Below are 19171 nucleotides of genomic sequence, written 5' to 3'. Positions count from 1 at the left end.
CTGTAACTTCTTCTTTAAGAGCCTCCTCTGTCCTCCACTTGTTAACTGTATTAATGGCACCTGTTTGAACTCGTTATCAGTATAAAAGACACCTGTCCACAACCTCAAACAGTCACACTCCAAACTCCACTATGGCCAAGAGCAAAGAGCTGTCAAAGGACACCAGAAACAAAATTGTAGACCTGCACCAGGCTGGGAAGACTGAATCTGCAATAGGTAAGCAGCTTGGTGTGAAGAAATCAACTGTGGGAGCAATTATTAGAAAATGGAAGACATACAAGACCACTGATAATCTCCCTCGATCTGGGGCTCCACGCAAGATCTCACCCTGTGGGCTCAAAATGATCACAAGAACGGTGAGCAAAAATCCCAGAACCACACGGGGGGACCTAGTCAATGACCTGCAGAGAGCTGGGACCAAAGTAACAAAGGCTACCATCAGTAACACACTACGCTGCCAGGGACTCAAATCCTGCAGTGCCAGACGTGTCCCCCTGCTTAAGCCAGTACATGTCCAGGCCCGTCTGAAGTTTGCTAGAGAGCATTTAGATGGTCCAGAAGAGGATTGGGAGAATGTCATATGGTCAGATGAAACCAAAATATATATTTTTGGTAAAAACTCAACTAGACGTGTTTGGAGGAGAAAGAATGCTGAGTTGCATCCAAAGAACACCATACCTACTGTGAAACATAGGGGTGGAAACATCATGCTTTGGGGCTGTTTTTCTGCAAAGGGACCAGAACGACTGATCCGTGTAAAGGAAAGAATGAATGGGGCCATGTATCGTGAGATTTTGAGTGACAACCTCCTTCCATCAGCAAGGGCATTGAAGATGAAACATGGCTGGGTCTTTCAGCATGACAATGATCCCAAACACACCGCCCGGGCAACGAAGGAGTGGCTTCGTAAGAAGCATTTCAAGGTCCTGGAGTGGCCTAGCCAGTCTCCAGATCTCAACCCCATAGAAAATCTTTGGAAGGAGTTGAAAGTCCATGTTGCCCAGCGGCAGCCCCAAAACATCACTGCTCTAGAGGAGATCTGCATGGAGGAATGGGCCAAAATACCAGCAACAGTGTGTGAAAACCTTGTGAAGACTTACAGAAAACGTTTGACCTCTGTCATTGCCAACAAAGGGTATATAACAAAGTATTGAGATGAACTTTTGTTTTTGACCAAATACTTATTTTCCACCATAATTTGCAAATAAATTCTTTAAAAATCAGACAATGTGATTTTCTGGATTTTTATTTGTATTTTTTCTCATTTTGTCTCTCATAGTTGAGGTATACCTAGGATGAAAATTGCAGGCCTCTCATCCTTTTAAGTGGGATAACTTGCACAATTGATTGCTGACTAAATACTTTTTTGCCCCACTGTATAAGTGTTTTTTATAAGTGTGTGGTCGTGTTCTAGTCACTTTGCTCAGCGCTACTGCTTGTTACAACTTGTATTCGCTGTACTCGTCATGAACTGTTATTGCTCAGGTTAATCTCGACTCCTTCCAATGTAAGCGTGACGTATTTGGTTCTTAGATCTTGCCGGGTTGCCGTGTGTGGGCAGAGAATAGACCAGACTCCAGCAAAGGTCAGTTGTGTCTAGAGTGCGCCATCTAGTGGGATCAACTGAAATGCCGGGTATTGCAGGAAAAACGCTAAATGAATGCGGTCTTTACTATAATTTGGACAATTTTGTACCAATATTCGGCAGGCTGGATTCAAAAGCCCAACGGGCTGTATATGGTCCGCTGGCCTTAGTTTGCCCATGCCTACGCTAACCTGTACTAGGGCGCTGGTTATAAAAAAATATTTAACAGATTATAATATCACTGTTTCAGATCTTACTTTAATTATAAAACATATAGTCTACTATTATTATAATCCTCAGAAATGAATATATAAAAAAACACAATGTGATGAGCAGGTTTACTTTAATACCTTTCTTAAAAAGTTCATCAAAGCATAATCTAATGTGTGGAGTTTATTTTTCCCGTTTCATATATCTTTTTCTGTCTAGCATCTATTGCCTGGGTGTGTGTGCTTTTTGTAAAGCTATTTCTAAGTCTTTACATTTTTCATAGAATACATAAAATAATGTAACCCTTATACTGCATACAGTCTGCAGCACTAAATGCCCGATCTGACGTATTTCAACATAAGGCTCAAAAAGCTGACAAAGACAAGGGAACAGCTTTTTTTTTATTGGCAAGAAAATCTACAAGAGATTGTACAGTGCAATCAGAGAGATACAGTATGTCCACGTTTTTGAGCAAGTCCACGAATCCAGTCTTTGTCAAGTCTGTCACCACCTTCGCGCAGCTGCTGGCGCCACTTCGTCCGATCCTCCGCCAGACTCTCCCAGTTGTCCGTCGCAATGTCCAGGGCCTTCATGTCACGTTTTACGACATCCTTGAAGCGCAGCAGTGGTCGTCCTCTGCCTCTGGAACCAGCGCTCGGCTCGCTGTATAAGATGTCCTTTGGCAGGCGGCCATCTGGCATTCTGCGAAGGTGACCGAGCCACCGCAGCCTCCTGACCTTCAGCGTTTAGAACATTGACTTGCTGCCCGTACGCGCCAGCACCGCCTCGTTCGTGACCTTGTCCCGCCATGTGATCCCGAGGATGTTGCGCATGCACCGCATGTGAAAAGTATTTAGCTCGCTTTCGTGCCGCGCGTAAGTTGACCATGCCTCGGAACCCTACAGCAAGACGCTGACCACGCAACATTGGTAGATGCGTGTCTTAGTGCGCTCTGTGAGGTATTTGTTGCTCCAGGCTCTTGAGCGCAAACGACTGAAAGACGTTGCGGCTTTGCCGATATGAGTCTGGATCTCCTTAACTAATGACAGGTCACTGCTGATTGTTGAGCCAAGATACGTGAACTGGTCAACAGTCTCCAGCACACGCTCGTTCACCATTACCGGCGACGCTGCGCTTCCTGCTTGGTGCATAACAACTGTCTTTTTGATGTTGATGATCAGTGCAAATTCAGAGCATGCTGCACTGAATCTGTCCATCAGACGATGTCGACCAGCTGCACTGTGAGACACCAGAGCTACATCGTCCGCGAATAAGAGCTCACAAACTAGTACCTTCCGTACCTTTTATTTTCGCGTGCAGTCGGGCCAGATTAAACAGCTTCCCATCTTACCGCGTGTGCAGAAAAACGCCGTCTTCGTCCACGTGATCGCTGAATGCATGATGCAGCACAACAGAGAAGAAGATGCCGAAGAGCATGGGCGCTAACACGCAGCCTTGTTTGACTCCACTGCGAACCGAGAAGCTGTCTGAAGTAGATCCTTCAAAGAAAACCGTTGCTGACATGTCCTCGTGAAGGGATTTGACCAGCCCGAGCAGTTTTGCACGTTGCTTGTACTTTTTGTGCGCCTTGTTCTTGGCAGAGAACAGCGGTTCCAGGACTACAGCATCTTCGGCCATCCAGTCTTCTTGCGGCGGCCTTTTCGTGCCAAAAGATTCGGTAGCCGCGTCATGCATAGCAGCTCGCAGGCTCTGCCAGTTCTCTTCTGGTCCTGTGCCAGTACTGCTTGCAGCCATCTTCTTTGCAAACGACTTCCGGAATGCTATGACATTTTCTGCGCATTTCATTCTTGCGGTGTTTTGGCGCGGCTTCTCTTTTTGTCTTGGGGTAGGTTTTCATTTAGGCATGTTCATCTGGGTTAGAACAAGCGAGTGGTCGGTATCACCATCAGCAGTGTGGTAAGTTCTGGAGCATCTGACTAGGCCAATGTCACGTCTTCTGACCAAAGCAAAGTCTAGCTGGTGCCAGTGGTTGACCGTGGATGCATCCATGTCACCTGCCGACTTTGCTTCTGCTGTAACCAAGTGTTTCCGATGCAGAGCCCATGTTGACTGCACAGCTCGAGAACTCGCTGTCCGTTTTCGTTGATTTTCCCAACACCAAAGTGACCGATTGCATCCGGCCATGCCAGATAATCGGCGCTGACAGGAGCTTTGAAATCGCCAAGCAGCATCACGCAGTCCTCGGGGGAATCTTGTTCAAGACGCCAGCCAGGCTGTCGTAGAACTGGTCCTTGACCGCAGCTTCACTCAGCAGTGTGGGGGCGTAGGCACATATCAGATGTATTGGGCTGGCAGATTGCTTGAGCGTCAGGGAAATTATCCTTTCTGACACACCGACAGGGGTGTCTAACTCTTTCACCAGCTTGTTGGACACTGCAAAGCCTACACCTTGTGGTGCGGTGTTCATCTTTGGCTTTTCCCATCCAGAAGAAAGTGTAGTTTTGCTCTTTGATAGAACCAGGATCGGCTAGTCTGGTTTCCTGAAGCCCGGCGACGTCGACTGCAAGCTTCGCCAGCTCCCGGTCGATCAGTGCTGTTTTGCGTGTTGCACCTTGTCTTTGTACGTTGCAGTCTGGATCCGTAGTGAATCCCGGACACATGGTACGAAAATTCCAGCTTCCCAGCCGGAGATGTAAATTTGAATTCCGCTCTTTATTACGGTTTAGAGTTTTTCTTTGATTGGTAGGTGAGATTTTAACGTCCATGGTTGCTGCGACCACCCCATCGAAGCAATAGACGTGGCGGGTCAGCACCTAACTGGCCAGGGACTGCCTGGCTTGAGGCGGGCGGTTGATGACCATTGGGGTACGATGACCCCTCCCACCGACGCAGAGGACCCGTAGTGCTCCGTCTTACGCCAATCTGACTGGAGCTTATAACCCGTAGACTCTCGCTCTGCCGTGTTGTTTCCCCGGCATCTTTAAGCCGCCGCGATGAAGTGTCCTCTCCATTGCACTTGCCCTGGCGGGAATGAGGACTCCAGCGTTGACCAAGCTGCAGGAACCACACTTGGCCTGCGCTGACAGGACTCCAAGGAAAGACAGAGGTCAATACGTTGGTGCCAACATTGGCTGGAGGAGATGGCCGTTGGCTCACAAGGAGCTCATCCGCCCTTTGACAGGTTTTGTATTTAGTCGTGCTGGGTGTCTCCATCACCCTCCACACAAGACCGAGCACAGGTGGGGGAGCCGGTTTAGTCGCCGACGACCCGACCATGGAACAGCTAGCACTGGTTTACATTGTACCAGTGGAAGTCAAGGACTTAGCTGACTGACAAGCTAAGTCAGCTAGTGTAAATGTAGGTGTGACACGTCTCTCCTGCAGACTGAACGCATTGTTCTGTTTTATTTTGCTACAGTTACTTATGCTGTAGGGGATCATAAGACATTAAAGTAAGCCTGCTTACCGCTAGGGATGCCAGAAATTGATCAAAATCGGACAGCCCTGGCGAATATTAATCGATTATTATAGTTTAAACTGTGTTCATTTAGCTTGAAATACACATGTTTTGTCATTGTGTAACTCCATTTACTTTTTTCACGAGTTGATCTTTCATCTGAAACATAACCGGCTAGGTAGCAGGTCAGGTGTTCAGCATAAATTACCATGGCAATCTATCCTGGTAAGAAGTGAACCGTAGTCGTAGCCGTAGGACTGAAAACCAGCACATTGAACCCTGAAGTCACTCTGTTACCCTAATTCCTGCTTTGTAGTACAGGCCACACTCCTTATTTCTCATTTGCTCTTCTTTATCTTTCTTCAGCAATGCAAACGGTGTGTAATGTTTTTACTGGAGTTGAGCGGAATATCCTACGATTATAGTAATATTTTTAAGTCCTCCAGCTAGGGGTGGATGATATACATCGTCGAGACGATATTAGTTCTCCATGATATGCCTTTTCAGAGATATCATATCTATCGTGATACAGAGAGTCACTCAGTCATATAATGTGAGTGCTGCGAGTGCTGCGAGACGGCCATGCAGTCATTGCCCCTCGGTCTGGCCGTGAAGCCCCGAAAATAATTGTACGTCCTACGGCCACCATGGCTTGTGTGCCCCTGATAATGTTAAAATCTCGAAGTTGCTTTAAAAGCGTCAGAACAGTGGTTTCTGAACTGCATTATGCTGCGTTCACAACAGACGCGACGCGAATATTCTCACCGCGGCTGTCAGCTGTGTTTACTCCTGTCATTCAAACAGGAAGGCTGGAGAGGGGGCGGGGCTTATATCCATGTAAATACTTTGGTGGAAGCCAACTACGACAAAATTAACCAATTTTACCGTGATTTAATTGTAATACACGTTTCAAAATGATGCCGAAGTAACTACATACTGATAACGGTTAGTAAAAACCAATCTGTCTAGTCAGGATTCAGACGGTATTGCACTTCATTTATTGTTTTGGTTGATTCTGTTGGCTTATATTTTATTTTATCAATAAGGTATTTATATTGTTTTTCCCTTTTGAAACAGATGTTCAGTTATGCTAAAGTCTTTGATTGCACTTCAAGTTTAAAGTTTACATTTGAATTGTTTAGCACTGACTTTTCCTCATTGATGTTTTATGTTTTACTTAGTTATGTTTGACTTTTCTTTCATGTTTATTGATGTTACGTCACTGCTAGTGCTACCTAAAACAGAAAGTGAATTTTTATACTGAGAAACTGTGCCTTGAATATTTTATTTTATTTAGCAAGAGAGTGCACTTTACTTGGTGAAGAAACCAGTGTTAACGTTTGTTGTGTAGGCCTACCTACTTGAACACTGAGGAAGCAATATCAAAATTCCTGTTGAATTGTTCATTCTGGGATTCATTGCAGAATTAAAACCAGCTTGAAATGGTATTTTGGTCTGTTACTCCTTTTTATTTTAGTTTGTTACCTTGTAGGTGGTTGTACTGTTAAGTAACATTAAAAATAACCATAATAACCGACATGAAAAAATATCGTGATAAATATCGTCTTATCGTGATACTGCTTAAAAAATATCGTGATATTGTATTTTTAAATATCGCCCACCCCTACCTCCAGCGTACTTGTGCATACAAAAGTCAGACCTTCCAGTGTTTTATTCTTCCAAAAACAAAAGTTTAATTCAAGACCACCTACAGGTTTTTACTTTTTTTATTTAATGTATTTATTTTATAAAGAGACCGAACAGAAATAATGCAGTACGTTCTTTTCAAAGAGAAAAAGAACCGGTGTTAACCCACTGGCGTTGTCTGCTTCTGCCCACAGCATTTGCCACATCACTCTACTACCATAGACACACTGAGATATAATCACTGTATTAATGGAGTCACTAATGGCAGAGTTGTCACAATCAGCTAAATTCTTGAAAATGATTGTCTTAATGTGGAGTTGATGCAAATTCTTTATTTTCAGGTTTGGCTGGAAGCCACAAAGCTGGTTGTGCGACAAGTCAGAAGTAAGTGAGCTCAAGGTGTGTGTGTGTGTGTGTGTGTGTGTGTGTGTGTGTGTGTGTGTGTGTGTGTGTGTGTGTGTGTGTGTGTGTGTGTGTGTGTGTGTGTGTGTGTGTGTGTGTGTGTGTGTGTGTGTGTGTGTGTGTGTGTGTGTGTGTGTGTGTGTGTGTGTGTGTGTGTGTGTGTGTGTGTGTGTGTGTGTGTGTGTGTGTGTGTGTGTGTGTGTGTGTGTGTGTGTGTGTGTGTGTGTGTGTGTGTGTGTGTGTGTGTGTGTGTGTGTGTGTGTGTGTGTGTGTGTGTGTGTGTGTGTGTGTGTGTGTGTGTGTGTGTGTGTGTGTGTGTGTGTGTGTGTGTGTGTGTGTGTGTTCATCTGTTCTCCTGTTTTTTCAGGACCAGAAAACACTCTATTCAGGCTGTCAGTCAAATTCTTTCCTCCAGACCCGGGTCAGCTGCAGGAGGAGTATACCAAGTCAGTGACTATAATTTCCTTCTGGATATTACTTTTATCTCATGCATGTGTAGAGGGGCTTTAAAAAAAATACACAGATTTATTTTTTTGCCTCTCAGAAAAGCCCATGCTTATGCTTTTTCAGGGAATTACAATATTTGTCCTCTAAAGAATGTTATTGAAATTCTTTCTGCAGTCTGTTAAACTTTATGTCAATGCATGCATCTCAAGCAGTTATTTTGTGGCGGCCTGTTGGATGATATTAACTTACCTCACATGAATATAAATGATGGACACTAAGCATTTCTTTGCTTTGTTTACCTAGGTACTTATTCTCGCTGCAGATGAAAAGAGATCTGATGGAGGGCAGGTTGATATGCACAGAAAATACTGGCGCTCTGCTAGCTTCTCACCTTGTCCAGTGTATGTTTAAGCTTTCATTTTAACACAGTACTTGGTTGTTCTGTAGTTACATTTGTCTTTGTTTACTTGATTTGGAGGTTGCAGTTTGCTGCTGTTGATCTCTAATATCGAATATAGAGGTGTTTCGCTGAAAGCCATGTCCAAATGAACAAACGGTTGAACAAACCTCTATTATGGTTGCTCATTTTTTCACCTGTTGTATTTCATTTTCATATTCAAGCATGACTGATTTATGAATGACCTGTTTTAATGAAAATCCAAAAGTAACATGGGACTTAAAACCTCAAAGAAGTAGGATTCAAACTCAAACTGACTAACAACATAAACCAACCACCAGAAATATGTAAATGAAAAGCATAAGAATGGGATAATTATGACTTATACCCTATTTAAATTAATGTGCACACTAATAGCAGTGTATTAAGCCAGCTGACATGGCTTAATAAACATTTAATATAGTTTACTCTGAAAACCTGATGTATAGCTCTTGCTTTGACCACAGCGGAGATCGGCGACTACGATGGCGTAGCCGACCGTGACTTCCTGAGGACGACCAAGCTGTTGCATTACCAAGAGAAGGTGCAAGAGAGGATCATGGAGCTGCACCGCAGGCACCTGTAAGTTGCTCCCTCAAGTCCCATGTGCTGTTCCATTAACAGGTCTGGTTGTGGCTGCTTTTTTGTGTGCATGACACTCGTAATATTCTTATACAATTCATGTTTTGATTGCACTCTCTAACGAATGCAACACCAAATAAAAACACAAATGTATACCTATTAAGAGTAACCGAAGTAAATGTGACTTTTCACTCCTGACTACATTAAGCCAGTTTACTGTGACATGGACACGGCTCAGTTCATACAAGGACTGTCAAGGCTTGACCTGGCTGACTAGCAGGGCCTGGTAGTGTGGGTTATGGTGATCATTATCTGCTCTAAGAAGGCAAAATTAACTCATACAACCCATTCATCACAGCACACCAGAACAGTATCACTGTAGAACTACAGTATGCTTCAGTGAGATGAATTAGCTGTTGTAAGAAGAGACTAATTATAAACAGCCCTTTCAAACTTGTTTTAAGTTTGGAGGCATTTTATAAATTTGTTAGACTCTCCAATACATGTCCTCTTACAGTAGTTGGCATCATTTCAACCAGCATCGCACATGAATGATATTCTTGGGGAATTGTTGGTGTCACGTTGTCTATACCCCTGTTTAATGTGTCTTTCATCACAAATGTTTAGTGTTAACTATAATGAGTTAAATAAACTGAGACAACTGTGTTCTTGCTCAAATACCATAATGAGAGGGTTTCCATTTCAGAGTCCAAAACCCCTTGCTGCTTTTTTTCCCACCACCAGCCCCCTTGTTAGCTCAGTACTATATTCAGCAACCAATAGGGGCTCTTTTCAAACCAGTGTATTAGGCGGCTCTAAATACCATGTCTAATCTCTTCCCTTGGTTGCCAGTGTTGAAGCACAAGCGTTGAGTTCCCTGGCCTAATCCTCTGCTCTGGCCGCTCTATTAGCCAGAAGGCCAGAGGGGCAGGGGAGGGCCCTAAGAAGATTTCAACGCTTAACGGATGAACAAAATTAGAATCTGGTGATGATTGGATGGATATGTCTTCCTAACATGCTGTTTGGTTGTAATCACATGGTTTAAGATATAGACTTCTCAAAGTTGTAAGGGATCTAAGGACACAGTCTTCTGCAAAGGAGTCATGGTACTATCTTTGTTTGAATCTCATATCAAATAGACAGAGATTGCATACTTTACACAAGGCTCCAAACTGTGCTTAATGCTCCATAAGGCTGGTCGATTGTGATTTTAACCTTGTTTGTTAGAGGAACACAATTATTTTGCTGCTCTTTGGACGACACAGAGTCAAACGTAATCTCTCAGTATGGTTGTTGCTACAATCTAGTGTACAGCCTAATGGTGTAAGAAAGCAGCATTAACTCATTATAACCCATTTATTGCAGCACACCAGAAAAGTATCAGTTAGAAATACTGTATGACTCTAGTGACAGGCATTCGCTGTTGTGAGAAGAGAAAATGACACACATGCTGACCTCAGTGCAGGGTTGAGTTTAAGTATGCCCATGATAAGTAAATATATTGTTTTGATTTGCAGATTCATAGACATTTCACACTTTTTTTTTCATGCAATATATTTCCTTAACTTAAATTCACAGTCCAAAATCAAACTTAATATTGAAGCTGAGTGTTGTTGGGGCAATCTAGTTTATGGCCAAATGGTGTCTTCAACAATGCCTCATCAAAATGTTCTCCTGGAAAAGTAAGGGCTCCAATTTTGTATTAACTGGATTAATTATGAGATTTTGCTAAAGATTTCTAAAGATTTATTAGTTATACTAAACTATATCTGCCTATTGAAAGATGCACTTTTACCTAATTATACTTATGCAGCACAGTTCACACTGTCAATTCTTTGTTAAGGTTAAATGAAAAAGGCTCAAGGTTAGAGCCTTGGGGAACTCCACTAGTCTGTTTGGATACATCATTGGAAAAAAAGGAAACTGATTTGGTTGCTTGAAGACAACAGCATACAGTTATATGCAGGGGTTTTCTAGAAAAATATGGTATGAGGGCGCAAAGTCACTTCCGGCCCAAATTACGGCCCGCGCACTTTCCGGCAAAAATATTGCATTAGAGCGAAGCGGAAAATAATAGTTTCTTCATGTCTTAAAGCTGCTGAGTCATATAATGCACCTCAAACAACAAATAAATCCTGAGAGCGCCGTCTGGCGCTCTTTTTGACAACATTTTTATATTTGGAGTTATCATAGAGTTTTTGACTAACAGAAATTTGTTTTTTTGGCATCACTTTAAAAATGTTAAGGGGAAAATCGGCATTTTGGTATGAGGGCACACTCCGAAAGTAAGAGGGCGCAGCACCCCTGTTACCCGGTTTAGACAAACCCCTGATATGTTTTTTCCCTATTCACGCTCTCAGGGGCCAGACTCCAGCTGAATCAGACTTCCAAATCCTGGAGATTGCCCGTAAACTGGAGATGTACGGTGTCCGCTTCCACCCAGCCGCTGACCGGGAAGGCACCAAAATTAATTTGGCTGTTGCTCATATGGGCCTTCAGGTTTTCCAGGTGACTCATACGGCTGTGTTTTGTTGAGGTCACTATCAGTCCCTCAAAATGTTGCTATCAGGGTTATTACTTTCTATGTTAAAATTCCACTTTCCTCCCAGGGCAACACAAAAATAAATACCTTCAATTGGTCCAAGATTCGCAAACTGAGCTTCAAGAGAACACGCTTCCTGATCAAGCTCCACCCAGAGGTTCATGTACGTCTTGGAGAACAGATTATTGTCCTTATTCACAAAATGTTAATGGTGGCTGTTATTTCATTGGTGTGTCCCATGATCCACAGCCAATTAGGAGGAAGCTCGTTAACATTGTGGTTGTTGTCTTTCTCTATATGTTTCTAGGGCCCTCATCAGGACACTCTCGAGTTTATGATGGCCAGTCGTGACCAATGTAAAATCTTCTGGAAGATCTGTGTGGAATACCACTCATTTTTCCGTTTGTTTGACCAACCACAGCCCAAATCCAAAGCTATCCTCTTCACCAGAGGCTCTTCCTTCAGATACAGGTAATTTTTAAACGACATCAAAAAAGGCATATCTCATCCAACACAATGCTTGCTTATAGGAAGTTTGGGGTTTCTTTTTTGTATTTGTGTACATTAACGAATTTAAATTATTTTAATTACGAGATAAAAAACTATTCAAGGTTATTGCAGATATAAAACATGGCAAGCTGTCTGTGATGAGATGTATCCTTCCCGGTTAAGTGATGTTGTGGGGAAAAAAACACAAATGTTTCCATTATCTTTTGGTGACTTTTATCTGAAATAACTTTGGAATGTTTTTTTTTGGTCAAACTTATGACTTAATAACAGAATATTTATGCTTTCTCACAAATCTAAGACTTTAATCTGGGAAATTCTGAGTTTTCTTCTAAAAACAATAGACTCTGGCTCCGTAAAGTATTCTGTGTTTTAATTCTTAACTCTTTTTCCCAGTGGAAGGACCCAGAAGCAACTTGTGGACTACGTCAGGGAAAATGGAGCAAAGAGAACTCCGTACCAGAGGTGTGTGTTTTTACATTTGGTACATATATATATATATATATATATTGGTTTGTTTATTTACAAATATACATGCCCCGTTTCTTGCTCAGGAGAAACAGTAAAATCCGAATGTCTGCTCGCTCCCTCGCCTCAGATGTGCCAAAACAGGTCGGTGGTTTTCCAGGGTGCAACACATTTGAGTTTTCAGCATACTGTACTATAACGAATACACTAAGATAATGAATCTCTGCTTTCTACCCCAATTGATTCTTGCCTCACTCTGTGTTCATTATCTGTGTCCATTTTTCAGAGCTTGTCATTCAATGACAGTTTCAGGGCCCAAGGCTCCCCCTCCTCCGCTTCTGCGTCCTTCTACTCATCACACATCTCTAGTGTCCTCCCGCGAAGAGAGCTCCAACCACAGCCGCATCCTGCCACGCCGAACCGGTCTCCAGCGCCTCCCCAGCAGCAGCTTCAGCTCCCTGTGCAAGCTGCCAGACCCCCCAGCCCTCTGAAGGAAGACCCTGTCAAGGCTGCTTCCCCATCTCACTTCGCTTTTCAAGGTGCCCTTAGCAATCAGGCAGCAGGACACTGCAGCCCCTTGTTTGTTTGTGTAGAGAGTGTCACTTCCAAATCACAGCCTTCCAAAAATGGCAATGAGAATCATGAGCATGGTGGTAGGAGGGGAACAGGTAGCTCAGTGGGAGGAGGTGGGGGGAGGAGAAAGGGGGTTCTTACACCTGAGGCTTTTGAGGCAGAGCTTTTGCGTACAAAACAGAATGCCATGTTTTCCATGTCCAACTCGCCGCTGCACGTCAGTGAGGAGTTCATAGATGATGATCCCACTGAGATCTCCTTTTATGGTGGGGGTGCCGAGGCCTATTCTTTTGGGCTGGATGATAAGGTAGATCAGTTTGATTTTGTGGAGGGATCTGACCTGAGTAAAAACAGGATCTTTAGTGTGGGCATTGAGGACCTGAATGGGAACACCAATCCCTTTCCTGATAGCATTGTGGGTAATTCTGAAACCAGCTCTCTGGTTATTAACCGCTCTGAGTGCAGCTCCCTGGACAACCTGGGGCTCAGCTCTGCAGGCGAGTCCCTGTCGGCAAGTTACGGGGGGGGCGACTCCTCCTCGCTCCGCCTGCCAGGCTCTGATATCCAATCAGAGGCCAGCTCCTTGGTCAACTTCCCGGCATACTCGGAGCGTTCTGAGAGCAGCTCTGCTGTGCAGTTCAGTGACCTGGTTGAGCAGCTGGAGCAGCTCAGCTACCCCCCCACGACCACCGAGGGCTCTGGGAACGGCAGCTCGGACTCAGACTCCGACTGGGGCTCTGATAGTGTCCTTCCCCCCGAGCAGAACCTGTTCTATAGTAATCCGCTGACGGGGGGCAGTGGAATTGAGGGTTTCCTCCTTCAGTGCCATAACCTGCAGGCCATGGCACTCGCAGACCCCTCTGAACCGCCTAATTTTAAAATGTAAATCACCCATATTTTAAGTACTTGATAATTAATAATGACAATAAGTAGTAGGTTGATCAAACCTGGCAAAGTGAAGCCTTTCCCCCCAATTTGTGACTATAATCTCAGATTTTTTTAGATGGGCTAAAAACAAAATGTTTATTCACACAGGATATTAACTCTTTAATCTCAGACATTGTTGATTATTTGTATGTCCTCGTTCCTTGGCTCCAAAGTTTTTTTTAACCATACTCTTTAAAAAACATGTATAAAAGATATACTCTGAGTCATTTCTAACAGCCTGCACTCCCGTCAGAGTTGGTGCACATCTTTGTAGTGTTTTAGTTTTAAGATCTGGACTTGTACTTCTCATGACACTTGGTTTATATGTGACCTTAATTTTCATGAGATTCTTGAATAACCTAGTCCTTTCATAGTCTTTGTCAGTTGTCCTATCTGGAACATTCAGCTTATTTAGAGCAAACATTGATTATTGGGGAATCTCATGAATTTCAGAAAAATAAAACATTATGTGCTTTTACTTTGGAAGCTTTATATCATTCAAAAGATGTTCATGTCATTTAAAACATTAATATACACATTGACATTGGAACGTCTTTTTAGATAAGCATCCCATATGCTGAATACATTGAAATCTGGATTTCAGATAAAAGTTAAATAATGTTTTTCATCCTATTTCATGGCTTAATAGTTTCAATTTAATGAAACAGATATAGAAAAGTAAAATATTTTTTTATAATGATTTCTACCCCATTTTCTTTTTTATAATAACTTGACCAACAGGTAAGATGTGATATCATTTAATTTTGTGCTGACCAAATGCAGTTTTTAAATCAAAATCAATTGGCTTTAAAATCTAATTTCTCAGTTGCTAGTGCATGTGCAGTTTTCCAGTAGCTACACATTGATAATCTGTATTAACTCTAAGAGTAAAAATCAAAGAGATAGTGGTCCCAGTCAGGGATACTCACAGGCCTTCCGTTTGAGAACACTGCAGCATTGGAGCTCCTTTTCAGTTTGCACTTCTGTGCCTCGCTGACACCTGCTGGCTCAACTCAGCACTATCCACGTGGACTAGTTCACAGTATGTAGACTGTGTCATGGAGGTTCATGATGTCTGAAGGATACAAATCTATTTTAGACACAAATAACATTTTGCCTCATGCTGAGCTATGTTAAAGAATGTAAGCAGTGTACTAAAGAGCCATTGAGCACACTGCTAACACCACTTTCTACTAAATGAATGTATCATTGTACACGTTTGTAAGGCTTTGTGCTTATATAGATAACAGTACAGAAGTACTCACTTATTTCACAAACTAAGAATGCAGTGCTTTTCAACATCAGAAAGATCAATGTTTGTAAGTTGTAGGAAACCCTTTAGATAGAGAAGGCTTTTATTGAAAATGTTTACAACTCATTTGATGTCTCTTTCATATGGCCTTTAGCAAGTTTTAGCGTTAGCTATGGTCAGGGTACGAACAAGGTGGTTATCTGTTGATTGGAAGGAAACGGGCATCTTTTGCACATTAACTATGAATTTCTCGGTACTTTTATATTAGCTGGATGTTGTGATTTTTTTTTTAAAAAGTATTTGTATAGGAACGGTAATTCGTTGTGACACAATAGCCTGCACAAAGATTTTTTAAATGCTCTTTTTGTTTAGTCAAGTCTTTCTTAAAATAAATGCACTCGTGCCATAGAACACAGAACGTTTATACTGTGTTCATATCAAAATAATCACTAGTGTTTGTTCATTAACTCGTGTCACATGCCAAGAGCAAGTTCCTGTTTTGCTTTTGAGCTCACTTTATTTGTCAGAATAATTCACTTGCACAATTTGCTATTTCTATACATGATAGTCTTCTTTTATCCTTGTGCCTTATAGCACTTACTCCACTCTTCTCATGCAACATGTTGCATATCTCAGGTGTATGATCCTGTTTACTTTTCAATATAGTCTAGATGTTGCCGCCGAACATTATGTGGAAAAGGGGTTGTCTAAATTAAGTTCTCCTCTTTAGTAATCAAGAGTCATTTGTTAAACACTCACAAGTTCTCATTGTTATTTTGAGGATGGCCATTTTACATTTTTCCAAATGAACACTTTGTGAACAGTCGTGTCATCTTGGAGAGTCTGGAACAGTGTTTAGTTTCATGTGCCATCAGTTACCTATTAGACCCGGAGGAGTTGCCTTTTTTCTGCCATGTGATTTTTCTGAAATCTCAATTAAATATTGAATTAACAACGGGCTGATAGATTATAATCAGCTAAGCTAACAGCACTCAGGCATCAAGTAATCAACACTTAATCCTGAACGTATGTATATTGACCTATTATCAACAACCTGTACTTTAATGTGTGTATGCTTTTACTCTCAAGAATAAAGTAATCACTTTTTGTTACCATGAATGTCAAGACTTAACATTATTTTTTAAGTTACACAGCCGTAAATCGAAGACGTAATGTGGAGGTTATTCTTTAACTGCTTTTAAGAGAAACCACCAGTGGTGTTAGACATGCTTGCAATGCGCACATTGAAAGAATATGCATGTCTTAGATCAAGAAATATAATGTTTACCTTGGATTGTTGTAGAAATATTAGGCTTTGGGGGTTATACTCAGACAAACTGGACATATTGTGTAAAGGTTTGCTAATTCATTCACAAAACTCAACAAACTTGATATCCCACATACAAATTGTAAAAGCTGGTTTCACTTGCAGGTGCAACATGCTCAAAATGATCCTGATGTCTTCACATACTCTTTTGAATTTCTAAATCACTGATTGTTCTAGAAAGTGAATAGCCATGTTGGTATGGAGGGATTTACAGTGTAACAATAATTGAAAAAGATGCAACGAGTAAATACACACTGCCTTTTTACTGTTAAGGCATGCAGTAAACGTGTGCTGTTGGGGGTTGGGCCGGATCAGGATTCCTCAGCCTGACTCCAGCTGAGTGCGATGGCTGTTTGCACAGGCTCTGTGCCAAGTCATTCCAGAGTGCAGCCCCGTCCTCCTGCTGTGGAGCCGTTCCCCCTCATGTCATTCCCTGTGGGAACAAACTATAAACAACATCGGCCCTCCAGACAAGCCACATTCCCGATAGGTCTTTGCTTGAGCAATTATTTCCGGGTCGAGTAGTTACTTTTTTTTTTTTTTCTCAGCCTTTCCCCGTTCCTGTTTTTCTCTCTGATAGTAGTGGAGGAGCAGCTGTGGTGACCTGTGACTCAGTGAGGGAATAGCCCAGCGTTTCATCTGCATGTTATGTCTCCTCATTTGTTGTGTAGTGAAGCTCACAGGCAGAACAAAAGCAAGAAGAGCCAGTTCTCTGAAATGGAGCCGGAGCGAGTTTGAGTTGGCAATGAATCATTTTGTCCTACTTGTGGAGGGCTCTGAAAACAATGGCAGGGGGGAAATGTGGGAACCATTACTCCCCTCTGCTGTCTCCCTTTCATTTGTGGCCAGGGTTTGTGAGGAACCCCTCCACTTGTTTTAGTTTAAATGTGTTTGTTTTCTGAGAGGAAATGAGATAATTATGGGAAAAAAGCAAGGTTAAGATAAAGTTGTGTCTCATGACTGTCTGCACCATTAAGCACTGTTAAGCTTTTTTAGTTCCACTTCTTGTGAAGAGCATGTGACTTTAACCCCGCCCATTTCAAGATCATGTTTTTCCTGTTTGGGAAGAGTCCTTTAACCATTGTAATTCACACCACAACACCTTGCACTGCAATCTTTACTTATTTCTGCTGAATAGTTAAATATAATTTAACTGAATTGTTAAAAGCCTGCTATATTTGATATATATAGATATAGATATAGATATAGATATAGATAGATAGATAGATAGATAGAGCTATATATATAGCATTATATATATTATTATATATATATATATATATATATATATATATATATATATATATATATATATACTTTTTTAAGTGTATGTTTTTGTTCTTCCACAGATGCATTGGTGGACAGCCCTCAGCACTCCCCCTTCACCTCCAAAGGCCCCTCCCTCTGCATGTCTCCCTCCTTCCAGATGTCCACCCTCAGCCTGCCGGGACAGGCCTCACCCCCCCTGCAAAGCCCAATCCTGAGCGAGGTGGGCAGCAATGCCAGGCTAGAGGAGGATGAGGAGGGCAGGAGGAAGGTACACTGCCTCACAGCCCCTTTAGAGTAGGAGGGATGAATAATAAGACGTGACACATGCAATCATGGTTCTGTGACAGAAAGTGAATCCATTTATTGTTACTTAGTGTGAAGCTTCATTCATAACGTTCATATTTAAATTTGTATTCAACATTTGAATCCTGTATAAAGGGAAAGCTAGTTTTGAAGTTAGTATTATTTGAATTTTCTCTTGGAGGGAATGTTGATCATCACTTTTTTTTTAAATGTGTGTCCCTCCTTTTCCTCAGCGATATCCCACCGACAAGGCCTACTTCATTGCCAAAGAGATTCTGACCACAGAGCGAACGTACCTGAAAGACCTCGAGGTCATCACTGTGGTGAGTTACTGTTGTTTGGATTAACCTAGGCCTAGGCAATGTATTAATGATGAACTTTATTCGTACAGCACTTTCATGCAAGAAACGCAGCACAAAGTTCTTCACATTTAGTGCTTTGGGATAAAATAGAGAAAGAACACATCATGAATACCAAAAGTTAGAAAATCAGCCTAATGAAAAAATAAATAGTCAAATAAATCTGCAGCATGCTCATACTGTATACATCAACACCCTGCAGCAGCATCAACATGTCTCCATTCACTGCCATTCTTTTCTGATCTTTGAACATCACAGTTTACATTTTAAGAACCCTAATGTGGTCCTTAAAAAACAAACATAGAAACCTGCACCGTATGCTTCTATTAATATAATGTGGAATAGGTGATAACAAGACAAAATGTACAAAATAAACTATAACTTCATAGACATTGAACAAGAATAACAAATACCCTATTTGCACATTGGTCTGCAACCTAATCTGCACTATTCTAATTACTCAGTTTCTTCTTGCACTATTTTTATTTTATTTTGAATTTGTTTTGTTTTATGTCTTATATAACTACATTGCATTTTTGGAGGAGCTCGGAAAGGTTTTCATTGCCATTTCTACACTGTAGCTTGAGTGCATATGACATTAAAGCCTTATAATCTTGAATCTATACCTTACTGATAATCAGTTCACTACAAAAATACTTTTCTATTAAACTACTGATTATGGGCAGACTCACATTTTTTTTTTACTTAGATTATTGTCCTCGCACAGATATGCATAATTTAAATCTGAACATCATTTGTACATGGTCTCCAAACGTGTTCGTTCTTAACCCCTAGATTTTATAAATATATGAAATGTAAATACTGTTTACCAATCTTTCCTCATCCCACTACAGAACAATTCAGCACACATGCAAAGCATATGCCCCTCAATAAACTCAGAGAGAACTCAGCCAGAG

General features: G+C 41.8%; 1 protein-coding gene across 3 annotated transcripts in view; it reads left to right on the top strand.

The window, feature by feature from the left end:
• Positions 1-19171, top strand: part of farp2 (FERM, RhoGEF and pleckstrin domain protein 2) — a 48099-nt gene that overhangs the window by 13383 nt on the left and 15545 nt on the right. For 2 of the 3 annotated variants that reach the window (XM_079657408.1, XM_079657407.1), the window contains exons 4-15: positions 7202-7244; positions 7630-7708; positions 8013-8110; positions 8613-8727; positions 11088-11235; positions 11337-11432; positions 11577-11740; positions 12173-12241; positions 12331-12388; positions 12531-12783; positions 17673-17860; positions 18129-18218. In XM_079657408.1, coding sequence (XP_079513534.1) covers positions 7202-7244; positions 7630-7708; positions 8013-8110; positions 8613-8727; positions 11088-11235; positions 11337-11432; positions 11577-11740; positions 12173-12241; positions 12331-12388; positions 12531-12783; positions 17673-17860; positions 18129-18218 — 1401 coding nt within the window. The remainder of the gene's footprint in view (positions 1-7201; positions 7245-7629; positions 7709-8012; positions 8111-8612; positions 8728-11087; positions 11236-11336; positions 11433-11576; positions 11741-12172; positions 12242-12330; positions 12389-12530; positions 12784-17672; positions 17861-18128; positions 18219-19171) is intronic. The other variant, XM_079657409.1, reaches the window with a different exon arrangement.

The sequence above is a fragment of the Notothenia rossii genome (assembly GCF_949606895.1).
Source record: "Notothenia rossii genome assembly, chromosome: 1".
Classification (NCBI taxonomy): domain Eukaryota; kingdom Metazoa; phylum Chordata; class Actinopteri; order Perciformes; family Nototheniidae; genus Notothenia; species Notothenia rossii.
This window is presented reverse-complemented; position numbering and strand designations above follow the sequence as displayed.